General features: G+C 45.8%; 1 protein-coding gene and 1 long non-coding RNA gene across 2 annotated transcripts; one reads left to right on the top strand and one right to left on the bottom strand.

Annotated features, from left to right (window-relative positions):
- Positions 1-72: 72 nt before the first annotated feature.
- TMEM139 (transmembrane protein 139) lies at positions 73-2,790 on the bottom strand. The gene is made up of 3 exons (XM_019031024.4): positions 2,690-2,790; positions 1,925-2,186; positions 73-1,703 (listed from the first exon to the last, which is right to left on the bottom strand). Exons 2-3 carry the CDS (start codon positions 2,167-2,169, stop codon positions 1,298-1,300), a joined length of 651 nt encoding a protein of 216 aa, XP_018886569.1. The 5' UTR covers positions 2,170-2,186; positions 2,690-2,790; the 3' UTR covers positions 73-1,297.
- On the top strand, positions 2,023-2,868 carry LOC109027760 (uncharacterized). The gene is made up of 3 exons (XR_002006817.4): positions 2,023-2,150; positions 2,289-2,414; positions 2,722-2,868. It is a non-coding gene; the product is annotated as an uncharacterized lncRNA (long non-coding RNA).
- The last annotated feature ends 8,303 nt before the right edge of the window (positions 2,869-11,171 follow it).

Raw genomic sequence — 11,171 nt, 5'->3', positions numbered from 1 at the left:
TCCCGCGGAAATCACCCCGGTGCCTCTCGCGCCCCCTGGCCGGCCTATGGCGATAACTTCACGGAGACGGGCGTGGCTGGAGTTTTGCTTTATTGCAGTTGAACGCTTGGGGCCAGGCTGCGAAGGAGACTGAGAGCGCGACAAGGCCTTGGACAGATTCCCGCGCGGGGAAGGAAGGCTGGCTTAGGAGGGGGCGTCAGCTATGGTTTAGCAGCTTCCAGCGACCGAAACCTACATCACAGCCGCAGCACACAATTCCAGGAAACCTGGTGCTCAATATTGGGATCTCAGGAATCAGGACCGGCGGCTGGGGTGAAAGCCTAGCGGTCAGAGCTTAGGAGTGAGGCAGAAGCTGTTAGAGACTCTTCGCAAGTGACCCCGGGGCTACATATGGATGATTCAAGAGGGAGTCTCCTCGCCAGAAAGCTCACATGTTTCACTCCTTCTGGCCTTCATACCAACCCATTGTTAAAACTGGAAGCCCCTCCACCTGGGGCCACTGACTCCACTGTTTTCAGATAGGATGGGGACCCTGCACTGGAGACTGCTCTCTAGCCCCTGGGCAGGAGAGGCACAGACACTGCCACGCACGCCACGCGGAGCAGGGATCACCAGCGCTTTGACTGACTTTGCTCGTCCAGGAGGCTGGGGACATGCGTGCCCATGCTCAGCCCACCCCCTCTGTAGACACAATTGGTCGCCCATTCTGTTTATAGGAAGTCTTCCATCCTGCACCAGCAGCTGTCCCTAGACAGGGATTGGGAGACATGCAAGTTGCTTGGCTTCCTATTACCTTGTGTTGAAAACACAATAGGCTTTGGGATCAGGAGTTCATTCCAGTTATTTTAATGTTATTTACTAGCAGTGTGCCCTCGTGCACATTATCAAACTCCTCTGACTCTTGGAATCCTCATTTTTCAATAATAACTCACAAAGCTGTCAAGCCTAAGGGATCTAACAGCTCGAACAGCACCTGGAACGGAAGCAATAGCCGCCACTCAGAGGTTACTTCTTCCTTCTTCACCTTCTCTGGATCACCTCCCTACCTCATCCTCAATCTAACGCTGGAAATATTGGATATGGGGTAGGTCACCAAATGTTGCCAGAAGACTCAAATTATGCCACCCATATCTCAGCTGGGAAGGGCTTACCGTGGCCTGACTCTCCTCAGGGTCCAAGTCCCCATTTATGATGTCCAGGCAGAAACACTTGTTTCTGACACATAGTAGGCGCTGGAAAATGTTAGTCAAATGAACGAGGTCTGGTGTGGACAGAAGAGAAATCTTGGGAGAGTCATTTAAGGGGGTGCCCAGTTGTCCTCATAAAAAACACTATCATCATCAGGGTGACCAAAGCAGACATCATAGGCAGGAGGTGGAGTCAGAGGCTCTAATCTGGGGACTGCCGCCAAGCTCTGCAGATCAGGAGCAGTGGACACAGCCCGTGGTCCCCGAAGCCGAAGGTTGATTGGAGCTCTTCCAGGGCTTCCTTCCTGGGCCATGGACCCCTCTGAGGCCATTCGCCTCTGTTCCAGTTCGGCTCTCCTGGACCCCTCTGGATGGCTAGGTTGTTCCTCCTCAGGTGCTGGGGGTATCACAACAGTGCTGTAGGGGGGTGGTTGGTCCAACTCTTGGGGGCGGCACTGGGATTCTAGTCCCACCACGGCCTCTTCATAGACTGGCACTTCAAAGGCTTCATTGTCCCTGAGGGAAGATAAATAAGGCCATTGGTGGCTTCCATGAAAGAAGCCCTTTTTCCCTTTTTTTTGTCTGCTATGGGCAAAAGATCCTCTGTTGGCCTCTGACCCCTCCTCCCGCTGATGCCAATGACGGGAAACCAGAGACTCTATGCCTCAGAGACTACAGGGAGAGAGGGAGGATGGGCCCAAGGTGTATTCCTCTTATGATGCCCACTGTTAACTCACCGTGCATTGCCTGAGTGCCCTGGGCTCTCAGTCTGCATTGATTGGAGCTGGGACCGAAGCCCCCATTCCAGAAACCGGACCAGGAGATAGGCAAACAAGAAGAAGCCACCCAATGTGAGAAAGAAATAAGCAACGGGGGTGATGTCCGTCTTTATGCCCAGCAAAGCCAGCCCCAGTAGGAAGGAGGTGCAGCACAGGAGGAGAAGCGGCTTCTCCAGTCTCCCCAGTAAGTGCATTGGCACCATGGCCCCTCCCCAGGCTCCTGCAAAAAGACACACAGCTATTGTGTCTACACTAGCAATTGGTGTCATGGCTGTGTCAGATACCAAAGTAACCATATGATATTTCTTTGTTTGGTTTCTAGGTTCTTCAATCTCAAATCAAATAAATCATCTGTAGAGTCCCCTCCAGTTCCGAAATTCTCTCTATGTCTTGGAGTGTGTGGAATAGCCAGGAAACCAGCCCAGGAGCTTTGACTCCCAGCCATTCTGTAAGTTGACTGTGTCATGGCTCTGCCTTCTTTCCTTTCTCCTTCCCTGTAGTCTCCCTTCCAGCTTTGTCCCTTACCACCATCCAGGATCCGGTCCTGGGCACGCCCTGCCTGGGGCTTCAGTGCACACTGGCATCTCTGGAATTCAGGTGATGGGGCAGGCCCTGCCCTTCCTCTGTTATTGCTCCTACTGGATCTCCACCCCCCACCTCCCCAGCCAGAGGCCCTCAATCCAGCCCCGTTAGAGAGAGAAGAGGGGAGGGAGCCCCACTTACCCTGTCTGACTCTGTCTTTTCCTTTCCTCCAGTGTCAGCCCATGCTCCAGGTGGAGGGAGAAAGTGCACACAGGCGCACCAAAGCCACAGGGACACAACTGCTTGAGAAACAATTGTACAGGCAAAGGCCCAGCACAATGGCCGGAGGCCCTGATAACTCCTGTCCTCTTCTAGACCCCACATCTGCCAGGGCTCTCCTCTACCCTCTGCTGATCCTAACTTGTTAAACTCAGTTTGCAAATTTCCTGCCAGGAGGTAGCCCAGTGGCTGGGAGGCGGTGGGCAGGGGAACCCTTTTCTTTCCTTGTAACAGCAACAACCCGAGGCAGCCCATACCCCAAAAACAGCCTGTCAGAAGTTGCCAGCGCTCTGTGTAGCAAGGAACTGCAGATTCCCTCCTCACACCTCGGTCCCAATCCCATGACCCTCCCGACCCTCGCACCCACACCTGTCTCAGAAGTTCGTCGCTCACCTGTCTCCACAGACTGTAGAAAGTAGATGGGGTGGGGGGTGGTGGGAAGGGCCGGAGCAGGTAGGTGGAGCCCACTGGCCCCACCCTCTTTTTCTGTCCCAATCCCTCTGTTCTGGCCCAGTCAGTCTCCGCCCCTTTTCTCCCTAAGGCTGACTTCCAACTGCTGAACCTTGATTTGTTCTGGTTTTTACTCTCTCCACCCACCCATACTGTACCCTAATGAGAGTGCACCCCTGACTCCCAATGATCTTTGTACTTAGGACCGGAGTTAGCATTAACCTTTCCCTCTCTGCGCATATTGTATGTTAATTACAGCCCTGGGCAGTTTGCCTTCTATTTGGGTAATTTACCTTGTGCGTCTCTCCCAAGTGACTGGAAGCAGAGACCTCTGCTTATTTAATCTCTGTAGATCATCACACAGTGCACTGCACACAGAAAGTAATGCTGTGGGCATGGAATGGTGTGTCCTGCTTCCATTACCCAAGTGCTATTTTTATGGACTCCCTGTATTCTGCAGACCTGTTAGAAGTGTTTGTGTGTATATTTCTTGACCCAGTTAACTCTTGAGTCTTCAAGATCCTCCTCCGAGGTGATGCTGCTTTGGAGCCTGCTCCAGTGTATCCACATTGTTCCTTCCTAAATCTGTCCCAGCATTTACCTGGTTATGTAGCATTTTTCTGCTTACTGATTTTCCTTCCACTGTGAGTTTCTCAAGGTGCGTGATTAGTTTTAATCATCTCTGAATCCTGGAAACTAACATGGTTCCTGACACGTGGTAGGTCACTAACTAGAAGGCTCCCCTCTCACCAGGCCTCACCACACCTGTGAAGATCAAAGAGCTGTTCTTTTTAGTTGTGGGTCAGGCAGTTAAGTCGGAGTAGGGTAGGTGCTTGGAGGTAGAGAGTGAGTAGAAGCATACTTCGTCCTTGAGCCAGAGGGTGAACAAAACTGGGCCCCGTTCCTTCAGAGGGTGACCAGCAGACAGACCGAGGGAAGCTGCAGACCATGGGCACAAATCCAATCCAGGCTCCCCAGGGACAGCTGGGGTGGGGAAGCATAGGAGAAGGTGTGTGTGTGTGTGTGTGTGTGAGAGAGAGAGAGAGAGAGTATGAGAATGAGAATAACTGTGTCTGTAGTGGTAATAAGTGTGGGCACTGGTGGGATATTGAAGATTCTCTGTCCCAGAGCCCCAGATCGATAGCAGAGAGAGGAAGGAGACATTAACAGGAAGGCTGTGGGAGTCTAAATGAGGTGTGTCTCTATGCAAAGTAGGCACAGGAGTGAGAGGGGGCTGATTGTTGTTCTGTTTCAGCCAATTTCCTCACTGTTCTGCTCATAAGGGGAAAGTACAGCTGGAATCAGGACTGCAGTCTACAGTTAACATATGAATAGAAGGAAATTGGCCAAGGGTCATTGGTGTGTGTGATAGGAAAGGGGGTTTGTTAAGGAGTGAGTTGTGGGAATGGGAAGGTGTAGGCTAAGAGGCACGGGGCCAAAAGGTATGGGCCTGAGGTGTAAGGCGAGAGTCTGGGAGAGGCGGACCTTTGTAGCTTAAGTCTCTTGGTTGCCTGAAGGAGAGTACAATAGACAAGAACTGGATCCCAACTGGAGAGGCTAGACTGGTGGCTGGCTGTGCCCGTTCATACATTCTCAATTCCAGTAATGTAAAATCAATTTTTTAAAATTGCATTTGTTAAAAGAAAAAACATGACAATATTTAAAAACTAAAGAAAAAAAAATTGTCTATCCTCTCATTATCCTAACACGGCCATTTAAAATGTTTATATATTTCTTCCAGACTGTCTACATGCAAACCAGAATATACTAACCACTTTGTATCTTTAAAAAGTTTTATACTTTATATTGTATATATTTCACCCTGATAAAGACCTTATTGTAATTTCAAATAGCCATGTAATATTTTATTGAATCGATATGCCATAATTTGATAAATATACCCTCCTGATACGTTGCTCAATAACACTGAGCCTATTTCACTCAATATTTTTGGCCATTAAAAATAATGCAGGTTGCCGGGCGCGGTGGCTCACGCCTGTAATCCCAGTACTTTGGGAGGCCGAGGCGGACGATCGTGAGGTCAGGAGTTTGAGACCAGCCTGGCCAACATGGTGAAACCCCATCTCTACTAAAAATACAAAAAGGAGCTGGGCATGGAGGTGTGTGCCTGTAATCCCAGCTACTCGGGAGGCTGAGGCAGGAGAATTGCTTGAACTGGGACCCGGGAGGCGGAGGTTGTGGTGAACCGAGGTTGCGCCATTGCACTCCAGCCTGGGCAACAAGAGTGAAACTCTGTCTCAAAAAATAAAATAATTAAAAATAATAATAATAATAATGCAGGCTGGGCGCAGTGGCTCATGCCTGTAATCCCAACACTTTGGGAGGCTGAGGTGGGCGGATTGCTTGAGCACAGGAGTTTGAGACCAGCCTGGGCAACATGACGAAACCATGTCTCTCCAAAAAAAAAAAAAAAAAAAAAAATACAAAAATTAGCTGGGTGTGGTGGCGCACGCCTATAGTTCCAGCTACTCAGGAGGCTGAAGTGGGAGGACTGCTTGAGCCCTGGAGGTTGAGGCTGCAGTGAGCTGTGATCATGCCAAAAAAAAAAAATACGAAAATGAGCTAGAGGTGGCAGCACACGCCTGTAGTTCCAGGTACACAGGAGGCTGAGGTGGGTGGATTGCTTGAGTCATGGAGGTCGAGGCTTCAGTGAACTGTGATCATGCCACTGCATTCCAGCCTGTCTGCATTCCAGACCCTGTCTCAAAAATTAATATAATAATAATAATAATAATAATACAAGAGACAGAAAGTAGATTAGAATTTGCTAGGGGTGGGGAGGCAGAGGGAGAAATGGAGAGTAACTGCAAATGAGTTTCATATTGGGGTAGTGAAAATTTCTAAAATTATGTAATGGTGATGCTTGCACAACTCCGAATAATTCTTTAAAAAACCCCACTGCATTGTACACTTTAAAAGGATGAATTATACCTTTGTCAATCAAGGAAAATGACTGAGGCAAGTCTCAATCATTTTAGGAGGTTTATTTGCCAAAGTTAAGGAAGGGTACCCGGGAGACAAGTCTATGCCTTTTTTTAAAGATGATTTTGGTGGCTTCAATATTTAATGCCTTTGTCTGGCTCAGTGAATCTGCATTTTTACATAAGATAATGTAGATAATAGGGCAGAGGAAACAATCAGATATTCATTTGTCTCAGTGGGCAGAGGGATGACTTTCATTTCTGTCCTGTGTTCCCCCACCTGTGAAGATAAGCTATCAGTTTACATTGCCATGGTGAACCTTAGCTGAAATGCTTTAGGGTAAAGATCTTGGTTACCATAAAGAATTTCGTTGTGGGCAAAGTGTGAGGGAGGTGTGTAGCTTTTCATCTTTGTAGCCATCTTATTCGGAAACCAAAATGGGGCTGGGCGCAGTGGCTCATGCCTGTAATCCCAGCACTTTGGGAGGCCGAGGTGGGCGGATCAGGATCACGAGGTCAGGAGTTTGAGACCAGCCTGGCTAATGTGATGAAACCCCATCTCTACTAAAATTATAAAAATTAGCTGGCGTGGTGGCGCGTGCCTATAATCCCAGCTACTCGGGAGGCTGAGGCAGGAGAATTGCTTGAACCCGGGAGACAGAGGTTGCAGTGAGCTGAGATCGCGCCACTGCACTCCAGCCTGGGTGACAGAGTGAGACTTGGTCTCAAAAAACAAAAACAAAAACAAAACACAACAAAAAACCAAAGAAACAAAAATGGGAGGCAGGTTTGCATGACCCAATTCCCAGCTTGACTTTTCCCTCTGGCTTAGTAAGTTTGGGATCCCAAGATTTATTTTCCTTTCACACCTTAAGAAAACTGTTTAAAAACTAATGCAATGAACATCTTATGTATAGTTTTCCTTTTGTTTTGGATTATTTCCTCAGGATGAATTTTAAGAAATGTCATTATCGAGAGACAAGCAATAGGAAAGTTTTTGTTGTCCCGAATGCATATGGCCAAATTGCTTCCCAAAGGTTTTGCTTTCCTTTATTTCTTCGTCAACTTAGTATCCTTAGCAAAACAGGAATGCATCACTTAATTAATTGTCATCCACTTTCTACTTGCATGCCTTTGACAAACCCTACTGGAGATGGAATGACTTCTCCTTGCCCACTCTTCCCAGCTCATTTGGGTGGTTGACGGTGAAGGGAAGTGGAAGGGCAAGGAGAACAAGGGAGAAGTCAAGCTTATTGCCTCCCACTGTGTGCTTGTCTCTGTGGCTTTGTATTTCTGTGATTTTGTGTTTCAGAATCTGGGAGTGCTTTATAGTATCAACATGTGTAGAATGTTTTGTGCATACTCCTCACTGTGTTAAATACTTTACACAAATTAAGTGATTTAAAATACGTATGCTATACTAAGAGGTAGTTACTGTGATTATGTCCATTTTATAGATGAGGTAAGAAACTTGAGGTATGTGGGTAGCTAATTAAGGGTGGGGTCAGGATTTGAACCCATGGTCTGAACCCAGAATCCTGGCTCTTAAGCACTATGCCATCCCACTCTAAATGCTCTCTTGGGCTGCTCTCAAATGATAATTTAACAAAACACTAGAGGCATTCTGAATCATTATTCTGCCCTTCTCTGGAGGAGTGGTTAGATGCTACTTTTCCCCACTATTTGCCATTTTAAGAAAAGGCTGATTTTCAGACAGCACGGGCACCCAAGGAGATGATCAGAAGGTAAATTAAGGTTATTGACATATAAGGCAGGATAAGGAAATGAAGATTGCAAGCTTTGTATTGGAAGGCTTACCTTTTATCATCTGATTAAGACAACTAAAAAATAGATCAGTTTAAACTGAATAAGCATACAACCCACTGCTGGTGACTTCTAAAAAGATATCAGTGACAATAGATACATACCTTTGTGTAGAATCAATTGATTGGATCCACATACACGATCTCATTTGATCCTTATTAACAATCATTTGGGCTGCCTGATTATCACTTTCATTTTACAGAGGAGGAAACAAGCTCAGAGAAAGTACACGATTTCTTTAGTTAGAAGGAAACTCAGAACCTTGACCTTTTAATTCAGCTGGGTGTGTTTTCCCCTTCAGAAATTGCCTTAGTCACAGCTTCTCCAAAATGTGTAAGGAAGATGGATAAATGGTTTATCATGACATAGGTGAGCAACATTGATATTTTCTAGATGGAAATGCTTTCAAAAAATAATAAATCCTCCAGTATGTAAGGATAAATACATGCACTTACCCCATCAACTAGTTTTAATATTGTACAAAGCTCGCTAAACAAGAACTGAGTGAACAATGGGGTTGAGGCAGTCAGTCTAGCTCAGATATTCGGCATTAAGCCACAAAAACCTTCTGGAATTTGAGAAATTGAGTGTAGTTGTTGCTAAGCAACAACAACAAAAAGAGCATTGTGTTTGTTAGAAATGTCTACAGATAGTGACAGCAGAGTCCCACATGGATATGCCTGTAAATACTAGCAAACAGGAGGCCGTGCAGTTTAAGCACATGTGTTTTGGCCAACCCTGGTTTTCAAATCTCATTTCTACCACTTACTAGCAGTGTGACCTTGGGCAAGTTACTTAACCTTTCTGAGCTTCGGTTACTAATCTGTAAATTGGTGAAAATAAACCCACGTATATCACCCCTTTCCCACACTGCTCCTCCAGCTTGGGGAACTACAGCCAAAGTGAGTCTGGGTCTGACTGTAATGCGCACAACCGTGTGTGGGACCAGTGAGGGGTACCATCCTGTCACTGGGACCTGATTTCACCATGGAGCATTTGTTTGTAACTACATTGTACATAGCCCTGTGCTAACTTCTAAGGGCATCTACCCAGGAGAGGTAACATATTTGACTGTGGTCTCCAGGATTTTCTGATATGGGTAGAGAGATAAGAGATGCATATGAAATAATTAAATAACAATTAAAGACAGTATCTGTCAGCCTGGGCAACATAGTGAGACCCTGTCTCTACACACAAAAAACATTAAAAATTAGCCAGGTGCAGTGTTGCCTGCCTGTAATCCTAGCTCTTTGGGAGGCTGATGGGGGAGGACTGTCTGAGTCCAAGAGTTCGAGGTTGCAGAAAACTATGACTGTGCCACTACACTCCAGCCTGGGTGACAAGGCAAGATCCTGTCTTTGAAAAAAAAAAGAAGAAGAAGACAGTATCTGAAAAAGTATTAATGTATGTGCCGGGCATGGTGGCTCACGCCTGTAATCCCAGCATTTTGGGAGGCCAAGGCAGGTGGATCATGAGGTCAGGAGTTCGAGACCAGCCTGGCCAACATAGTGAAACCCTGTCTCTACTAAAAATACAAAAATTAGCTGGGCATGGTGGCATGCACCTGTAGTCCCAGCTACTTGGGAAGCTGAGGCAGGAGAATCACTTGAACCCGGGAGGCAGAGTTCGCAGTGAGCTGAGATCGTGCCACTGTACTCCAGCCTGGGCAACAGAGCGAGACTTCGTCAAAAAACAAACAAACAAACATAAAAATTAAATATATGGTTTACGAAAATATAGTTATTTTAGTTAATTAAAAAATGATCTACACTTTTGGTATACAATTCAACAGGGAAAAAATTATAATAAAAAGTCTTTTTTATATCCCCAAACCTCAGTCTCTCAGTCCCGTTCCCATGAGGCAATCTCTTTCCCAACTATTTCTGGGTACCCCCTCCCCAGAGAGAGACCATAAATATGCAAACATAATATATACAGGCTCTCTTTCTTTATACATGTGGGAGCATGCCATAGATAATGCTTTATATTTTGCTTTTTCCACCTAACAATATATGTTGGAGATTGTGCCTTATCAACATATGTAGATCAATATGTATAGACCGTTTTGTTATGAATTACTAAAAGCATACAGAAAAGGGGCCAGGCATGGTGGCTCATACCTGTAATCCCAGCACTTTGGGAGACTGAGGTGGGCAGATCGCTTTGAGCTCAGGAGTTCGCGACCAGCCTGGGCAACATGGTGGAACCCCGTCTCTAGAAAAAATACAAAAATTACCCAGGTGTTGGTGGCTTACACCTATAGTCCCAGCTACATGGGAGGCCGAGGCTGGAGAATCGCTTGAGCTCAGGTAGCAGAGGTTGCAGTGAGCCAAGACTGGGCCACTGCACACCAGCCTGAGTGACAGAGTAAGACCCTGTCTCAAAAAAAAAAAATATATATGTGTGTATATATATGTGTATATATATGTATATACATATAACTATACACATATATATACACACATATATATAAGAATTTTACAGTGAACACCTATGTACTCACCACCTAGATTTTATAATTAACATTATACTAGTTTTCTGTCTACTCATCCCTTTATCCATCCATCAATGCATCTTATTTTTTGATTCATTTTAAAGTAAGTTGCAGACATCAATACTCTTCTGATTTTATTTTGCAACTTATTTTAGAAGTAATGAGTTCAATATTTGCTTATAGTTAATTTTTTTCCCTTGAAGTAAAATTTGCCTACAGTGAAAAACACAGATTTTTAGGTAGGTCATTCCATGAGTTTTGGTATATACATACATTTGTGTAATTCAAACTCCTATCAGGATAGAAAACATTACTATCACCCAGAAAGTTCCCTCATATATCTTCCCAGTCAATCCTATAGGCAAGAATAATTTTTTCCCATCTATTATATATATTTTTTGAGATGGAGTCTCACTGTGTCTCCCAGGCTTGAGTGCAGTGGTGCAACCTTGGTCCACTGCAACCTCCACCTCCTGGGTTCAAGCGATTCTCATGCCTCGGCCTCCCAAGTAGCTGGGATTACAGGTGCTTGCCACCACACTCAGCTAATTTTCTAGTTTTTGTATTTTTAGTAGAGATGAGCTTTTGCCGCATTGGCCAGGCTGGTCTCAAACTCCTGACTTCATCTATCTGCCTGCCTTAACCTCCCAAAGTGCTAGGATGACAGGTGTGAGCCAGTGCAACTGGCCTATAT

Source organism: Gorilla gorilla, chromosome 6 (genome assembly GCF_029281585.2).
Source record: "Gorilla gorilla gorilla isolate KB3781 chromosome 6, NHGRI_mGorGor1-v2.1_pri, whole genome shotgun sequence".
Taxonomy (NCBI): domain Eukaryota; kingdom Metazoa; phylum Chordata; class Mammalia; order Primates; family Hominidae; genus Gorilla; species Gorilla gorilla.
This window is presented reverse-complemented; position numbering and strand designations above follow the sequence as displayed.

Coding starts and splice junctions, on each gene's coding strand:
- TMEM139 (XM_019031024.4), bottom strand. CDS start 2,169: ATGGTGCCAATGCACTTACTGGGGAGACTGGAGAAGCCGCTTCTCCTC. Junction 1,704..1,924: donor GGGCACTCAGGCAATGCACG/GTGAGTTAACAG, acceptor ATCTTCCCTCAG/GGACAATGAAGCCTTTGAAG.